At 47.4% G+C, this 18692-nt stretch overlaps 1 protein-coding gene across 2 annotated transcripts in view; it reads left to right on the forward strand.

Annotated features, from left to right (window-relative positions):
* The window catches only part of Eva1c (eva-1 homolog C), a 77805-nt gene extending 63795 nt beyond the window's left edge, over positions 1 to 14010 (forward strand). For both annotated transcript variants that reach the window (XM_026393580.2, XM_026393581.2), the window contains 3 exons: positions 5318 to 5398; positions 7239 to 7328; positions 13479 to 14010. In XM_026393580.2, coding sequence (XP_026249365.2) covers positions 5318 to 5398; positions 7239 to 7328; positions 13479 to 13855 — 548 coding nt within the window. In that variant the 3' untranslated portion in view covers positions 13856 to 14010. The remainder of the gene's footprint in view (positions 1 to 5317; positions 5399 to 7238; positions 7329 to 13478) is intronic.
* The last annotated feature ends 4682 nt before the right edge of the window (positions 14011 to 18692 follow it).

Genomic DNA, 18692 nt, shown 5'->3' on the forward strand with positions numbered 1-18692 from the left:
ACCCCACCACCACCCCACCACTCCCCCGAATCTACCCTTACACCCCTGAACCCTGGGCTGCCACCTGTCTGCTTTCTGTCTTCAGGGATTGTCTCTTGGGCACATTTCCTATAACTCGAGTCATACAGTGTGTGACCTTTGGTGTGTATTTTCCCAGTTCAAGCATGCTGGAGCATGTGGCAGTGCTGCATTCCTTTTTGTGGCTGGTAAAACCCCCTTGCATCTCCAGACTTCTATATGCTGAACTAAAATATTCTTTCTCTAGTGTCCAGGCCACAATAGGTACAATGACATGACTAGATAAGTGTATTCCCCAAATAGTAGCACCCACATTTGCTACAGGAGGGCTGCTTTGGCTGGCTCAGTCTTTTTTCCTGCACCACATCTAAAACGCTCTGGGTGACCTGGAGCCCTTCCTGGCTGAGGTTCCCTGAAGCTCAACATTTGTCGCTCGGAGGTCCCAGACCTGCGGGCCTCCTCAGCTGGGTCTGAGTGAGGAGCGGGGCTTGAGCCTGCCAATGAGGTGACTTTTCCAGTGTGCTTTCAAGCCAGGAGCAGCAGATTCTGCCGGCCTGTTCTGCTAGGGCTGTGGCTCCCCTTAGCTCCTACCAAAAAGATGAGCTGAACTTCAGGACCCGGGGTGGGGCTGTGGGCGGGGTGTCACATGTCCCATTCTGCACATCCCGTGTGCCTTCTCTGTAGCCCAGAGCTGTGCCAGGTGCTAAGGGTTCAGTGGCAAACAAAGCACATGGTCCTCGTCCTCATGAGATTGGCAGTCAGGGAAGAGGTAGGCATCAAGGGACTCACCAGAATCTGCGGGTGTGAGCGTCTGTACGTCCGATCGCTGGCCTTCATCAGGCATGAACCGCTGCTCTGTGGCTCAGCTCTGTGGCTGAGTTCTTGGGTCAGAGAGGGACAGGAGAGTGCTGCTTCAGGCTCACCTTTATTCATGCCATGCGTGTTTATTGCGTGAGTGACATGCCAGGCATGGAGGTGGGGGCTAGAGTGGAAATGGGGGTTCTATGTTATGGCTCCATGAAGAGCACTCAGGGAGACTCCAGTGGTCAGGAGGGCTTCCCAGGGGGTATGGTATCTGAGGCAGATGTGAGCATGTGTCAGGGGGAGTCTGCAGAGTGAAAGGGGGAGAAGGGAAGGGAAGGGCAGGGTAGGCAGAAGGCAGGGCATAGACAAAGCCTGGGGGGTGAGCTCCAGCCTACATGGGGGGGATGGGAAGTTCAAGTGTGTTGTACTTGACGGCACTGAGAACCCCTGAAAGGTTTTCTCACAGAGCACAAGGAACTTGCATTTTAGAAAGAATATTCCTCCCCGTTTGATAGCATCATTTCCTCGTGGCTCCACATTTCCGCCCTGCATCTGGGCTGGGTGGTTGACATCAGCACTGTCACATGCCCTGGGGGGAGCGCCTGGGCTGCGCAGCCTTCTGCAGTTCCCATGACAGCAGCTGGTCTGGCTGACGTCAGGGCACTCAGAGCTCAGAGCATGTGGGTATTGATTGGATTTGGAGACACGTCATTCCAGTCCTTATCTTTAAAGTGCTGCAATATGAGGTCCTCACTCTGTATTTGTACCATTAACTAAACTGATTAGAGAAGCTGGATTTTGGGCTGTCCCAGTGGGAAGGCAGACCTGTGTGGCTCAGCCAGCTCCCCGACCCCCGCTCCTCTCTGCACGGAGGGCTCCTTCCCATCACACAGGCCCTGGGTCCTCCTGTGGTCCAAGGGTCACCAGGGCAGGCAGACACTGCCGGCATCCCCACCCTGACAATTTCCTGGGGCCCCACAGCTCCTCCTGGAGGACTGGGGAGAGGACAGTGGGCACCGTTTAAACGCCCACATACCGACCATCTGGGCACCCCATAGTCTACGGTTACATCAAACCATTTTTGTCTCTGATGTTAAGAATTATTTGAGGTCCTAAGTTCAACTTATGGAGATTTCTTTCTTAAAGTCTGCACTGATCCAAGTTTGACACAGTAGGTTTATTTAGTCAGTCAATCAACCTATCAGTTGATCAAGAAGAGGGTCTTGCCCAAATTCAGCAAACCATTCACGTCCCTTAGAGTCTGGCTTCAGGCACACAGATTCAAGAGGGACTTCCTGAGGGGGAATCACTTTGCCATCTTTATAATCCTTTAAAATAATCTTGGATCCAATTCCCAAAGGCTGGATGTGCCAGGGACAGTCTATCACGGTGGAGAGAGTGAGGGTGTTGTGTGAACCACACCAGGAGTGGAGGCTTTGCCCTTCCTGGGGGGTGGTGCCTCTTAGAGCCCCCGCTTTCTGTCTTTAGAAAGGGAACAATACACATCTTTGCCAGGCTACTAGATGCATCGTTTAACCTTTGCACAACAGGGTCCAGCCATATTAGGCACTCCATCAGAGCACTTTGCTGGTGTTTTCATGAACCTACCTGAAGTGGAGAGGAGCAGGTTTGAGAGATGATAATAAATCACACCCCAGTGCCTGCTCCTGTCCTGAACTGGTTTGAAGAATCCGACAGGTGTGTTGACACCTGTTATTTAAATGTCCTAAACTATTCTTTCAATATCAGAGCCATTTTTTTACATACTAAATGAGCAAGTTTCCTGCCATGACCTGTGTCAGACACAGGCGATGCTATCCCTTGAGTCTGGTTATCCTGCAGAGCTCTTTCTAGAATGCCCTTCCTCTCTGACTCCTCTATAAAATTCTTTTTTTTTATAATTGATTTTATTTTTTAAATATACGACAGTGGAATGTATTGCAATTCTTATTATACATATAGAGCACGATTTTTCATATCTTTGTATATAAAGTATGTTCATATCAATTCATGTCTTCATATATGTACTTTTTTGGGTTTTTTTGCATTACAAATTCTTATTACACAAATATACCACAATTTTTCATATCTCTGTATATCAAGTATGTTGAAGACCCAGTTAGTGTCTTCATGCTTGTACTTTGGATAATGCTGTCCATCACATTCCACCATCCTTGCTAATCCCCTGCCCACTCCTTTTCCCTCATACCCCTCTGCCCTATGTAGAATTCATCTATTCCTCCCATGCTCTCCCTCCCTACCCTACTATGAGTCAGTCACCTTGTATCAGAGAAAACATTCAGCATTTGGTTTTGGGGGATTGGCTAACTTCACTTAGCATTATCTTCTCCAATGCCATCCATTTATCTGCATATGCCAAGATTTTATTCTCTTTTATTGCTAAGTAAAATTCCATTGTGTATATATGCCACATTTTTTAATCCATTCATCCACTGAAGGGCATCTAGGTTGGCTCCACAGTTTAGCTATTATGAATTGGGCTGCAATAAACATTGATGTGGCTGTGTCCCTGTAGTATGTTGTTTTTAAGTTTCTGGGGGTATAGACCCAGGAGAGGGATAGCTGGGTCAAATGATGGTTCCATTCCCAGATTTCCAAGGAATCTCCATACTGCTTTCCATATTGGCTGCACCAATTTGCATTCCCACCAGCAGTGTATGGGTGTACCTTTTCCCCCACATCCTCGCCAACACTTATTGCTGTTTGTCTTCATAATAGCTACCATTCTGACTGGAGTGAGATGAGATCTTAGAGTAGTTTTGATTTTCATCCTCTATAAAATTCTTGATCTTTCATGCCTGTAAAGTCTCTGGCATTTGCAGAGAGCCAAGGGCTCCCAGGGCCACATTTGCAGAATGAGCCAAGAGAGAGGTGTGAGAAGGAAGTGCCACTCCTGGCAGGGAGAAATGACATGTCCTGACTTACTGGTGCCAGGGAACCAGGAACATCATTCTCAGGACCCAGAAAGGAGTGAGAGGTTGTTTGATTAGAAAGCTCCTTGTGCTGGGCACGATGGCCCACACTTGTAATCCCAGTGGCTCAGGCTGCTGAGGCAGGAGTATCACGAGTTCAAAGGCAGCCTCAGCAAAAGCAAGGCACTAAGCGACTCAGTGAGACCCTATCTCTAAATAAAATACAAAATAGGACTGGGGATGGGGCTCAGTGGTCAAGTGCCCCTGAGTTCAATCCCCAGTTCTGGGGGGAAAAAAAAAGAAAGAAAGCTCCCCCTGGCAGCCCAGCTCAGCTCTCCAGGCACTGCCACGGTCCCAGGATGGGCAGTGTGCCCTGCATCTTCTCTGGGTCTCTTCAGAACTTGACCTCACTGGTGGGCACGACGGTGCCAGGGCCTCCTGCTCATGGAGAGCTCCCAATTTAGGCATGTTCTCTGGTTGGTGATCCTGGGACATCCCCAGAAGAATTTAGTTAAGCTCTCCGAGAACGGAAATGAAGTTTTCTCGCTGCCGAAGATGTCTTAGGCATTCTTTTTAAAAAGCAACGCAGTCGAACTTGCAGTTTGTGTTGGCTTCACTTCTATTTCCTGTTAGCACTTATCCCAGATATCAGCTGGGCAAAAGGACAAATAGAAAGAAGCAATTTTCTGCTGCCAGACTATTTGGTTTCCTCCGCCCTCTCTGGGCCTGTGGCAGGCAGTGCACTTGGCCTAAAAATAATTATTGGTCATGTTCTTCTGTGTTCTTTAGTTCTGACTGTGCTTTCTACCAGGCTCTGCATCTCTGACCCTCTGATCCCATGAACACCTGGTCCCCCTGAAATGGGGACCTGAGAAATCCATGCTGTGCTCTGTTTCAGCCTCTGCTGTCATCTGCCAGCCTGGGGATCCTGCTGTCTGACCACTTATTCTTATGGTCAGTTCAGCGGAATCTTTAACCACCTCCAGAGGTGTCTATGGGGCTGCCTTCCTCTCTGTAATCCTCTTATCCTACTTAGTGAATCACTTTGGCATGGAGTCCTGGAATTCTCTTCACGTTCATTGAGGATGCAGGGAGCCACTAATCTAACTTCTATCACTAGATTTACTTTTTCTGAATATTTCATGTAAATGCAAGCACATGATACGTGATCTTTTGTGAATGGCTTCTTCCACTGAGCATGTTCTTGAGGTTCAAAACATGTATCACTACTTAATTCTTTTTATCATTAGGTTGTATTCCATGGGATGAATATATTTATTTTCCACCTTTTTATTAATGAAAAAATGGATCTAAAATTTCACCTTTCTGGGATATTTGGTGATTACTCAAGCACCATTGGTGTGTGTGTGTGTGTGTGTGTGTGTGTGTATGTGTATGAAAGAGAGAGAGAATGGATGTGTGTCCATGTGTGCATCTGACAAGCAGTGATTCTTGAACCGATCTGAATAGTGGATTTTAAATATTATCTACCTTAAACATATATTAAGTGTATAAGTTTTAAAAATATACCAAGTATATAAATATTTCTTTTTGGCTTTTAGTTCCCAAGAACATCCTTACTGCGATCGATCCAGCCATTGTTAACCTCAAGCCTTCTTTGAAGCAGAAGGATGCTGAACATGGTAATGTTGGTGGCTTACTTCTCGCCCTGATCTTGAAGTGAAGGTAGAGAACCCCATGACCACCACCATGCACACATTGCCCAGAGTGACAGAGGACATCAGGAGGTGTTTTGAGCTACTTACTCTGGTAATGCCGGTACTGGAGTCTAATGGTGCAGACAGCAGCCAGCATTTGGTTTGGTTTTGATTTTACAAAAGTATTAAGTAGAATAAACTTCCCCTCCATTCCCCTTTTGCTTCCTAAAAGAAAAGCCACTTTGAACAAGGATCTGCTCAGATGTACATTAGATTATACATTGAGCCCATTCGTGGTCAGCAAAGATGATGCTGTTGGGAACTCGGGTGGCCAGGGCCAGGTAGGACCTACAGCCTCCACACACACCACCTTCCTCCTTCCGTTTTCCCTGGATTTCTGTCAATAAGGAGGGATGGAAATCTTGATTTTTGTGTCAAATCTAGAATGGATTTCAGACCCAAGGGGTTCCTGAGAGAAACTGCATAGAATAGGAAGCACCTTAGATGCTGGGTTTGGGGTAGTGAGTGTGTTATTTCATTATATTTATTAGGTATTTCCCTTAAATATAAAAGTACCCATGTCCCTCTGTGTCTATGGGGAACTGGTTCCAGAACCCTCCACAGATAATCAAAACCAGCAGGAGCTCAAGGTCCTTATACAAAATGGAGTAGTGTTGCATGTGACCTACTCACATCCCCCTGCATATTTTAAAAGATCTCTAGGTTAATTATAATACCCAATAAGATGTCAGTGCTATGTAAATAGTTGCTATATTATATTTTTTTAGGGAAATGTGCCAAGGAAAAAAATCTGTACATGTTCAGTATAGATGCGATTTTGGGGGGAATATTTTTGATCTGTGGTTGGTTGAATCCACAGATGCAGACCCCCTCAGATAGAGAGGGCTAACTGTATAATTTGCTTTTTCAAATGCCTTTATTTTATTTATTAATTTTTATGTGGGATCGAACCCAGTGCCTCAAGCATGCTAGGCAAGTGCTTTGCCACTGAGCCACAACCCAACCCTATAATTTGCCTTTATATAAACTTCTTGCTATGAAAAACACAGGAAAACACCAAGAAACAGAAATCACCCCTAGTTCAAAGCTTAAAAATAATTACTGGTCATGTTCTTCTGTGTTCTTTAGTTCACGACTCTGCTTTCTGCCAGGCTCTGCATCTCAGACCCACTGATCCCATGAATACCTGGTCGCCCCGCAGAGGGGACCTGAGAAATCCATGTCATCTTTCTCATAGACATCTGCCCTGTCTGATGTTCTCAGGGGTCCCCTGAGCCCCCAGACTGCCCCAGCACCAGCTGGTTAACTCATCCAGGCAGTTTCAACAGCATGGACACAGGCCACCCTCCCCCATTCTTCTGTGAGCTCCAAAAAAGCAGACCTACAGTGTCTGCCCCCAGGATCCAAGGTTTGTCTTATCTCTGGTCCACAGAGCAGGCAGCAGGTCCATGGTTAACACGAGATGTTATCTATTAAGCCTCCCAGAGGCACAATGAATGCCATTGCCCTTGAGAAGGAAAGATGGATTTGTTCTCTTCTGCACTGGAGTGGATGAGCCACACCTGAATTTGGCGCTGACACTTGTTAAAAAGGGATTTGCTAATCCCTTTTATCGATCAGTATTTTCAGGACTGCTTACTGCGCACTCTTAATGGCTTCATTGTCCATCATATAGCAAGAGGCTCATTTGTTTGATTTTGGTGAGTTTTAATTATTCTGGTAGTCCAGGACAAGGAATGGCAGGGGTACTATGAACAGCTCTGATGAACTTCTTTTGTACTTTTTTTTTTAATTTATAAAACAGGTATAAACTTCGACCCAAGTGAGTCAAAAGTTCTGTGGAAAGATGGAGTGATTGTTAGCAACTCTCTGGCAGCGTTTGCTTACATTAGAGGTAGGTCATGGACTCAAAGCCTCCTGGAATGCTAACAGATTTACTAAAGCCTTGTTAACAAGTGAACCATTCAATGGAAACACTCAGGTAAAATGACATTTAGTTGGACATGGCAACGGCCGAGCTCTGAGATCCAGAAACCCGAATTCAAGTACAGCTGCAACCAGGCCACGGGCCAGAGAACCACAGATAGAATTGCTCTGTTTAGGGGCTGGGCTCCTCAGGTGTTTTCCCCCCTGAAAAGCTGGAATGCATTTCCCAGGTCTAAAATTTGGGAAGGGCGTGGGATTATTGAATTCCACCCCAACTGGAAGAAAAAAGGATGGAACCTCTTAAGTAAACAAAACAAGCCATGCCCCACGAGGACAGAGTCACTTTCCGAGTCGAGTGTCATTTCTCGTGGTTGCCATGGTTTCCTTTGTTAATCTTCCCCACAAGGAGCAATCAGACTCAGTCCTCCTGAACTGCAGGGCCAGAAGGATTGAGCCCAGCCTGGCCACGTTGCAGATCCTCTTTGGGGAGGTACCAACAATCTTTGCCACCTTCCCTGCTTAGCTTACGACAGATAGTAATTTGAAATGTTGATCCAAGTTTCAACAGTGCCTGCCTGCCTGGTCAGGGGGGTTATAATCGTCAGCTTTCCATTGCTCTAACTGAATATATGACACTTACTAAGTAAAGGGAGGTTTTCTTTGGCTCAGAGTTCTGGAGGCTTAAGTCCAAAACCAGGTAGCCCTATTGGTGGGGCCTCTGGCACATCATGATTATTGGGGCACCTGACATACTGAGCGGTCACATCTTGAATTAGAGCAGAGAGGAAGAGACCAGGGTTCCACAGTCCCCTCTAAGTGCATGCCCCGAGTGGCCTAAGGCCCTTCTGCTAGGTCCACAGCACTTTCACAGAGTACCGCTCTGGGGACCCAACTTTTACACACGAACTTTAGAGGGACACTTATGCAAACCATATCAGAGGCCAAAGCCTGAGACCCTCAGTAAAATACACATTAATATAATGCATGATGTTCTTCCTATCAAGGCCGACGGGGCTGGGACTGGGTTTGGATCACTCTTCTTCAGAGGGAGATAAGGCTTGAGGAAGTATTTTTAGTACAGGAGAGAGAGAGAGAGAGAGAGAGCGTGAGCGAGCTTGGTCCTGCCGCTCTTCCTCCATGGTCTCTCCAGAGCACCCCTCCTCCTGTGGGTTTGTCATGTGGTGACTGGTTTCTTTCTTTTTTATAACCACCCTACCCTTTCCACGTCTTGCCATTCTGAGAACTGTTACGGTTAAGACACAGAAAGATGGTCATTGTCAGAAATATCTCCAGGTTTTCAAAGTCCCTTGGAGAAAAGGCATCATGAGGTTCCTTCAATCAGAACAAGGGGGAAGAGAAGGGGAAGGACTCACGGACTGAGCTGCCGCCGTGCCCTGAGCTCTGCTGCGGGCCTCGTTTCCCTCGTGACTGCCTGCGTCTGCTCAGGCTGCCATAACCGGAGGCCACAGACCGAGGGCTTCAACCAGGGATGCTTATCTTTCACAGTTCTGGAGGATGGAAGTCCATGATCAAGATGGCAGCAGATTCGATTTCTTCCTGACTTGTAGACAGCTGCCGTCTGGCTATGTCCTCCCGAGGCAGAGAGAGGGAGAGGGACATAGAATGACAGTGATGGGGGCTTGGATCTTCCTCTTGTAAAACCACCAGCCTTACCAGATTAGCGCCCCACCCCTCCATCTCCTTTTAACCTTAATTCCCTCCTAAAGCCCCGTCTCCAAATACCCGTCACATGAAGGTGGGGCTTCATAAATGAACTTGGGAGGACAAAGTTCAGTCCATAGCAACAAAGCCCAGAGATGGGGCTCTGACCCCCCAACTCTGCACTTCAGAAGCTGAGGGTCAGAGGAGCTGAGCCATGGACAGCGCCAGCCCCAGGATCCCAGGATCAGCAACAAAGCCATCGCTCCGTCTTCCCTGAGCCGAGAGGTGTGCCCTTAACATTTGGAGGCCCAGGGCCTTTCTGACCTTGAGATATCAAAGTTCTCGAAATTCTCTCCAATCCTGTCCGCCGTCTCACATCTTGCTCCCAGAAATCACAGACTTTTTTCCATAGTGCCCGTCCCCCCTTGAGACACTTAGCTCCTTAAAGGCAGAGTATGTCATCTTGTTTGCTGTCAGGTCCTGGTATCTAGGACAGCGCTGGCACTGAGGAGCACAGTTAGCAAGTGACATTATGATCTCTCCTGTGACTTGTTACCTCCCAGAATTCACTATTTGTAGATATTTTTTTTTTTAAATGTGAAGACTCGATGGGCTGATATTTGGCTTTATTGGGGATGTCTGGGTACCTTCATCTCCGTGAGCTATGACCAATCCTGGGTTCGCTGTCCAGGGGAAAATGACTCTAAATGCTTCAGGCTGGACCCTGGCTAGATGGAGTCACACAGGATTCTCATGACTCAAGTCACAGAGGCTCACAGAGGAAGAAATGCCTCCAGGTCTGCCTGTGTCCCTCTGCAGGTAGCCACTTGCATGTGACAGCACAAGGTGCTTGGTCAGCGGTCCACAGGGCAGCTCTCACCAGAGGTGTCAGACAGGCAATTCCAACCTAACCAGGCAGTGGCCCCAGCAAATATCAAACAATGCAGGCGTCAGCCTCGTCACTCCTGGAAAGAGGGGACCAGCCAACCCTCAGGCGTACCTTCATCATCTGAGGTCACAGAGGTATGCGGTGAGGAGTGGACAGAGGTCCCTGAAGGAGAGCCCAGTGGCAGGAGCATCTGGGGACCAAAAGCATGACTTGGGCTGTTTCTGGGCCCAAATCTGCCAAGTAGTTGGTAAATTGGATCCAGAAGGATGTTTCCTACCTTCTTGTAGGTCAGGCCATGAGGAGCTTCAACACTTAGTGCAATCAAGTGTACGTGGGACAAGAAGAAACCAACTGAGGGGCACGTCCTGTGGGGGGAACACAGAGGTCAGGAAAAGGGACATGAAAATACTCAGGGGTCCCTGACAACTAGTTTCTCCCACGCCTACTTGAGTGATCAGTGAGGTGTCTCTCCCAACTCAGAAGGTTTTGAAATTAGAGGAACGGCAAGGAGTGTGTGTGTGTGTGTGTGTGTGTGTGTGTGTGTGAGAGAGAGAGAGAGAGAGAGAGAGAGAGAGAGAGAGAGAGGCGGGGAGAAGAGAGAGAGAGAGAAATATCAAGATTTTCTTAGGAAGGCAGTTTCCTAGCTGTCTCCATATGAGCTACTATTCCCTGGCAGATTGTACTGGAGGGGACTTTATGTAAGTCCCATCTCACCTCAGAACATGACCCCGCCCATTGCCAATTAGTCACTAACCTCGTTAGTGTTTCTTTGCACCTGGCTCTGTGTGGCCGCCCCGTGGATGCCTGCAGACCTCTTTGTGGTCCGGTATTCCCATCCCTGCCCGCCACCCTGGGACTGTGATGAGCAGGTGCCTTCCGCCCTCCCGCAGACCCTGCTGTGGACTGGAGAGTCCTGGGGGTAACTGGGGCCACAGGTAAAGAAGCAGAGCCAGCGCTGGGGACAGGCTCACAGTGACCCCTGACTGGGGGGCATCATTGTCTCCTGTGAAAGGAACTCTAGGGCTCAGACAAACCCAGGGAAAGAAGTTGAATCACACATTGCAAAGTCGCCGTCATGGGTCCCCTGCCAGGGAGGACCAGTGGAGATCAGCCATCTTGTCACATAGGTACAGGCTCTGACGTGTCCCCACGGTCTCCAGTCTTTGGTTCCATGACAGAAAGTTCCTGACACATCCCTAAGTGCTGTCAGCGAGGCCAAAGGACATTAGCTTGCCCTCAGAAGACCCTGGCCCTGGCTGCTGCCTGGGTCCTCTGGTGTCAGTAGGTCCCCAGGAGGTGGCTCCTGTGTATCTTATCTGGACCGAAATAAATTTGAACTGTTGCTTGTGTTGGTCCCAGACCAGGATCTAAGAATTAAAAGGGGACTTAAAGGCCACCAACCCCTGTTCTGAGGCTCCCGAGAGCACACTACAGAGGATAAAGTGAGTCCTTTGCTCTAGCCTGTGATGAACCAAGGTGACATTTAGGACAATACCAACGAAACACAGTGTGAAGATTCTACTCAACCACAAGAAGACGGGTGACTTTACTTTCCAGAACATGTGATAGAAAAGGGGTCCCAGACAACTAATGTGGTCCAATTGGTTCTAGAAAACAGGATGTGCTTATCGCACAAAGCCTGGGGCTCTGTAGATAACCGTGGTCTGAGTCTGGGGTCCCAACTAGAGGTGGCTTTGGACAAGTGACTCGGCCACAACAGGAGGGATTCGGCCAGCTCATCTCTAAGATTCCGTGGGACTACCAGTCTTCAAGAATAGGAGCCTTCAAACCAGTCCATGCAGGTGACTGGGCAGCCCCTTCCCAGGGGCTTGCCAAGGGTGACCCATCCTCTCCATCTTTGGCCACTGGATCCCAGTGGACTTGATGTGGACTTGCCCAGGAGAGTGGTCACGTGGCAGAAGGTGCATCTAAGTCAAGAGACACTAGGTCTATGGTGTGAAGCTGTCTTGGCAGTAGAACCCAGACCCCACCACCCAGGAGAAAAGGAAGAAGAGGAACTAACTATGGAGCCCCATCCTCAGGCAGCAAGCCTAGTGCTGTGTAACCTGTGGCCACCTCCTCACCCCTCCAAGTGGGCTCTAGCCATCTGGCCTATCTAATTCCATCATTTCTCAAAGGCCCCACCGCTGAGCACCATAGCCAAGTAAATGCCTCGCAGTGGGATTATATTTCACACATGGGCTTTGGGCACACTTAGACTGTGTCTAAACCGTACAGGAGGCAAGAATGGAATTGGGGAAGATGAGGCTGTGATTTGCACGAAGAGAGGGGAAAGATTTGTCAGCTGGCTCAGAGCCTCAGGTCCTGGCATCTTGTCTCTTACTGTGCAATGACTTCATTTCAAGTGCCAGTGTCTCCAAATGTCCATTGAGATGCACTGAGGAAATGCAGGGGGAATCAAAGTGTACCCCACAAGGAGCCCCCTGTTGAAGTTCTAGGTTCCAGTCTGAAGAGGCCACTGGCTTTTGATGGCAGCTTCCCCTCTGGGTCCCAGCTGTAGTATCTGCATCAGAGGTCAGCAAACTGTGGCCCACAGCCCAAATCTACTAATAAAGTTTTATTGGGATAGTGGTGCCTTCTACTTTACACACTATGGTTGTTTTTGTCTTACTACAACAGAGGTTGGTATGTGCAATGGAGATCATATGGCCCATGAAAACTAAAATATTTACTGTCTGATCATTTACTGGAAAAGTTTGTTGACTCCAGATCCATAATATGAAGGAGTTTACTTGTATCCAGAATGGAAGTGCCCACACCCCAAGGGGTAGACACCATAGAGAGGGTGATAGTAAAATAAGTGAATTAGTCCTCCCTACACTGGCCTTACGCAAGGACTAAGCATCGTAAGGGTTTAGACCAAGATATATAGAACTTAGTTGCATTATTTTTTATTTCTATTACTACATGGAAGGTCCATTTGGATGCAGGAAAAATTACTAGAATTTCTATTTTTTTTTTTGACCTAAAAAGAAAGGAATTAAGTTTGGCAAACATCTATAATATTATTACTTAAGTTCCTATCTGAATGAACTTAAGAAGTCATTTGTACTTCAGACAAAAATTAATTCTTCATAGTCTACCACTAATAACAGCTAACACTTTATTGAACATTTGCTACACACCCGTGAGTATTTCTGGAGCTTCATAGGAATGAACCTATTTCATCATAACAACGCTATAATAAGAAAGTACTTGTTAGCCCCATTGTTCAGGTGAGGAAACTGAGGCCCAGAGAGGTTATACAACTCGCTCAAAATCACACATCTAATGAGTGGCAGGTCCGTGTTTAAATTCAGGGGGATCTGGCTCCAGAAAGCTCCTGAGTCCCTCTTCATGTGTCCCCTCATGCACATACACATGTGCCGGTACTCAACATTTTTTTTCTTTTTGACCACCGAGGGATAGGATCCCCGGGGTGGTGCCAGAGGTGCGGTCGAGGGTTGGTGTTCTTCACTAGCTGCCTGCCCGGGCAGACATCGGGTTCTGTGGGATTTGGGCTGGTGAAGACATCTCCCAACTCCTCATTTCTTCTCTCCTACACAGCCCACCCTGAGAGAGCAGCCCTTCTGTTTGTGTCCAGTGTCTGCATTGGCCTGAGCCTCACCTTATGTGCCTTGGTCATCAGAGTGTCCTGCACCAAAGACTTTCAGGAGCTGCAGCTGGGGAGGGAGCGCCTGGTGCCGGGAGGCGACAGTCCTGGGGCGGACAGCGAAGAGGAAGCAGAGGAGGAGGACTCCTCCGGCTCGGAGTTCCCAGGGGAGCTGGCGGGGTTCTGCAGGACTTCATACCCAGCCTACAGCTCCGTAGAGGCTGCAGAGCTGGCCGAGAGGATTGAGCGCCGGGAGCAGATCATTCAGGAAATATGGATGAACAGTGGCTTGGACACGTCCCTCCCGAGGAACATGAGCCACTTCTACTGAAATCCGTCTGCCTCTCAATGAGACCACACTTCCCGAAGAGGGAAGGATCCAAGATGCCCCTCCAGTCCTGTCTCATTTATACCTTCTGTGAAGGAGACTTTTCCATGGCATCCAAGACTGGTGAAGCCAGAAAGCCATCAAAGGGACATTTCAGATTGTTTACAGCACCCCAAAATAAATTAGGAGGGGAGAAGTCTTTGTGTTCCGTACTTATTTGAGTTTGTGTCTATCATTAACAAGTCTGTGTGGAAACAGGGCTCACATTTACTGAGCACTTACAGTGACAGGTACTGCCCTACCTGTTGTTCGCTGAATAAGTATATTTACAACAACTTCACGAGATAGTAACATTATCCCCATTTTACATATGAATAAGCAGAAGATCCACAGATATCAGTTTAAAAATCTGTACTGATACTCAGGACAGCAAAGGAGCTCATGAGTGCTTTGAATTCCTAACATTATTTGGTTAGAGCAGGGATTGGTAAAATTTTTCTTTAAGGGCAAGACAACAGGTACTGTGGGCATTGCCACAACTGCTCATCTTAGCTATTGTGGCTCCAAAGAAGCCATAGATAGCATCCAATGAATGAATGTGGCTCTGTTCCAATAGACACCAAAATCTGAATTTTATTTAATTCTCACACATATTCTTCTACTTTTAACATCAGCTATTTAAGAATATAAAAACCATTCTTAGCTCAAGGGCTGCACAAGAACAGGCAGCAGGCTGGATGTGGATCGCAGTCTGTTTTTGTAAATATAGTCTAGAAAGACTAAAATTATTCTTGTTCTGAACCAAAAGAGTTTGTGGACTCCTGGCTTAGGGTTGAAAACTGCAGAGCTTCTGGGGGTAAAAGCCAATAACCAGAGCACCCAGCAGCCCGTGGGGTAAGGGGCAAGTGGAGTCAGCTTTCAAAGCATTAATGAAGGAGCAGAAGAAAGAAGAGTTTAGGAAGGTGCTGGAAGGTGCTGGCAGCACCCTCAGATGTCCCCCTGTGAGCAGGAGACTATAGCTCTGGTGCAGAGGATGTTTTCTTTTGATCCTAGTGGGATTGAAGCATAAAATATCTTGTCCATCTCATACACCTACCACCAGCAAGCCCCCCGCCCTGTCTCGCTTCGCCCTCGAATCAACTCTGCAAAAACCGTAGATGAATGTTATGGTTTGGATATGAGATGTCCCCCGAAAGCTCCTGTGTTAGTGCAGCAATGTCCAGAGGTGAAATGCTTATGGGAACTGTGATGTCACCGGTGGATTAATCCATTTGCTGGGTTCATAATTTGAATGGACTACCTGGGAGGGAACTCTAGGCAAGTGGGGGGTGGCTGGAGGAAGTAGCTCCCTGGGGGTGTGCCTGGTGCCTTGGCTGTGATCTCCCCCCACCCCCTTCCTCTCCTCCCTGGCTACCATGGGGTGAGCTGCCTTTCTCCTCCTGGCTCTTCTGCCACCATGTTCTGCCTCAGCTCAGCCCAGAGCAATGGAATGTGCGACCATGACGAAAACCCCAAATAAACCTTTCCTCCTCCTGTAAATTGTTCTCGTTGGGTATCTTGGCCATGACAATGAAAAGCTGACTAACCCAATAAGTGTTGGAGTCCACCGCGCCTGGCTAGAATGTGCTGGAGTTGACTCGGTCCTGAGCGACCAGGAAACGCAGAGTTGCTCCCTTGGGAACAGTCACAGGTGTGGAGCAGGCATCTTTTTAAAAAAAAAAAAATTTATATTTTAATTGTAGTGGGACACAATACTCTTATTTTATTTATTTGTTTTTATGTGGTGCTGAGGATGAACCCAGGGCCTCGAACATGCTAGGCGAGCGCTCTACCACTGAGCCACAACCCCAGCCCGTAGCAGGCATCTTTTTCAGGGGTACAGACCATCAGGTGAAGGTGTGGAGTGAGGGGACCCAGACTCCCAAATGGGGAGAGAGGTCTTCAATAATTTTTTAAAAATAGGAGTTGAAAGTCAAGTCACATAAAATTAATCTTAAAGGGAAGAATTCAGTATAATTTTATCAACTCATCGTGTTATACCACCACCACCTCTATCTAGTTCTTAAATATTTTCACTGCCTAAAAAGAAAACTCCAACCCTGGGAAACCTAGACAAATGACCCCAAATCAAAATGGCTTAGGATTCCCTAAAGGTTCATCTTAGTCTTAAATTATGGACAGGATACAGAGATAACGAATAAAATGAGATGCACTTTGGAACAAGGCACTTGATTTGAGATTCTGATTTTTTGTAAGCAGCTCTTCTCTATCACTTTCCATTTGAAAGCCAGAAGATTTCTGTGTCTTCTGTTTGAAAGCACAAACCTGTAATAGCAGAGTCACAGGAGGAATTTTGCAGACACAGTAAAAATTAAAGTGAGTTGCTCTTGCAGACATAGCTTCTATGAATAATTATTCATGATCTTTTTTGATTTTCTGGTGTAGAATTTTTTTTCTTTTGATGGCAATGAAAGAGGTTCCTTTGTTGAGACCATAATGATCAAAATGAAACCTGAAAAAAGATGGACTCATGCACTAAAGGGAAAAGTCTGAATATTTAAAATACTGAATAGCAGAAACAATAATTTTCTCAAGTTTTCAAAAATGCTATATGAAGGCGAATCCTGTGTGATAGGTTTTGATGAAAATAAGATGTTGATTTGGGAAAATTTTGACAATGCTTTCATATTTTCTGATATAGAAAGTCAAAAATTATATTCCATATTCTAAAGAACTTTATGGCAATGCTGAACATTTTTCATATAAGTAAAAAATTATTTACTAATCTTAAAAAAAATGCCCACCAAGACTCCATCCCCATTTTCCCTGTCTCTTGAGCCACCAATCTGCTTTCTGTCTGTATAAATGGGACCACACAGTATGTAGTCTTCTATGATTTTCTTATTTCATTTCACATAATGTCTTCAAGGTTTTTCTGTGTTACAGAATGCACCAGGACACCTTGTTATGACTCAATAATATTCCATTGCTTGGATATACCACAACTCATTCATGTAGTCATCAGTCATCAGTTGGTGAACATCTGGGTTGTTTCTTTGGGCTGTTGTGTATAGTGTTGCTGTGTGCACTCATGTGGTATTTAACAGAGTAAAACCGTGCATAGCACAACTATTGCAGATGGAGTTGGAGAGAAATCCTGTGGTTCCCCCTCAGCAGAGGAAAGGGGGCGATCATGGTGAATCAGGGCAGCATCCCCTCGCCCGCCAGTTTCCAAGATGGATTCTCTTACACTGACCCTCTGCAAGTGGACAGCAGGGCTTCATGCAGAGGGTGTCATGTGGACAGGCAGGGGGTATATTTGGTGAGACTGAGATTCCTTAGGATTTCTAGGTCCCTTGGGCCTCCATCCACAGTGCAGGCAATGAGAAGAAGTCAAGGGGTGTGATGATGATACCAGAAAGAAACCTAGATCATTACAGAGAATGAAGAGGAATTCTGCGGTCCAGCTTCTTTAAAATGATTACATTCTGATCAGAGAACCTTTGTCCTTTTAATTCCCTGAACCTAGCAGGAGCATTTCAATATTGTTCCAGTTCCCAGAGTGGCACCTCCTGTAGTAGCTGTTTCTGGTTCTCAAACAACTTCTTCTCTCGTTCTGTGAACATAAACACTGTTCATTGGATGACCAAAGAGTACATGGCTGCAAAGTGTGTTTGCCTGTTGGACAAAGAGCTGTGCCCACACTGACCTTGGCCACAGATGGGTTTCAAGTCTATGATGCTTTCCTCTTATCTCAGTCTCTCTGGCACCTGGAACCCCTTCTCTCTCTCTCTCTCTCTCTCTCTCTCTCTCTCTCTCTCTCACACACACACACACACACACACACCTCTCCCAGGGCTCCTGAAGAGGCAGCTGGACATCAGGCCTGCCAACGCCAGGGTCAGTCTTTGACCTGTGCAAATAGAGTGATTTATTTGCATTTTCTGAGCCCCGAAGAAGAATGCCACATTCTTCCCATGGAAGGAGGCTGAGGGTCCTGCTGAGATTGTGTTTGGATAGGCACAAAGCCCAGGAGGAAAATGACCAAACCCGATTTGGATGAGAGGCTGCCCCTGGACCGAGGTGGCTGGGAGGAAGCTCCTGGGCGGAAGTCCCCAGGGAGCCCAGGGCACACATGGGCTGCTGCTTCCTGGTGCCTGTGTGCATCTCTGGGCAGCAGAGTCCAGGCTGTGGGACCTGGAGGTCCAGTGGAAAGAAGCCAGTCCTTGCTGGAAGGTTTGCTCCGGTCACCACCTCAGTCACTCGCCCACTGCTGACTTCCAAGACCTGAGCTACCTGCGGTCAAGTTCTGCTCTTCTGGATTCGCCAGAGCTTTTTAGAGGCGCTCTGGTGTTTTGTGACTGCTGTGGTATTTGCTGCTGCTCCAGCACTGCACACCCAGGATCGAGCAGGCTTGGGGAGCTCTGGAGACAGTCCCACTGTTGACCCACTAATGGTGCACTTTCCTGGGCAGGGTGATCATCCCCTAGCTGCTCTGGGGGTGCTGTGAATGGCCCTACTCGTCCTCCCTTTCTTACAGGCATATCTCCAGAGACCACTCCCCAATAAATCCCTCCCACAAAAAAAAACCTCTATCTGAAGACACTAATTTACCCTGTCCAGTGGGGTCTGTGACCTGGGGCTACATGCCAGTCTCTATTGGTCCACATTATCAGTGCAGGATCCACAAAGGAACATCGAGACTTTTCCTGTCTCATAAGAGGTGTCAGGAAGTCCACCATCCACGTGTCTGACCCCTGGTGAGTCTTGGGAAAGGGGCTCCAATCTCCCCCACCCTTCTCCAACCTGGAAACCCCATCCAGGTTCCCCCAACCCTAAA

Source organism: Urocitellus parryii, chromosome 2 (genome assembly GCF_045843805.1).
Source record: "Urocitellus parryii isolate mUroPar1 chromosome 2, mUroPar1.hap1, whole genome shotgun sequence".
Lineage (NCBI taxonomy): Eukaryota > Metazoa > Chordata > Mammalia > Rodentia > Sciuridae > Urocitellus > Urocitellus parryii.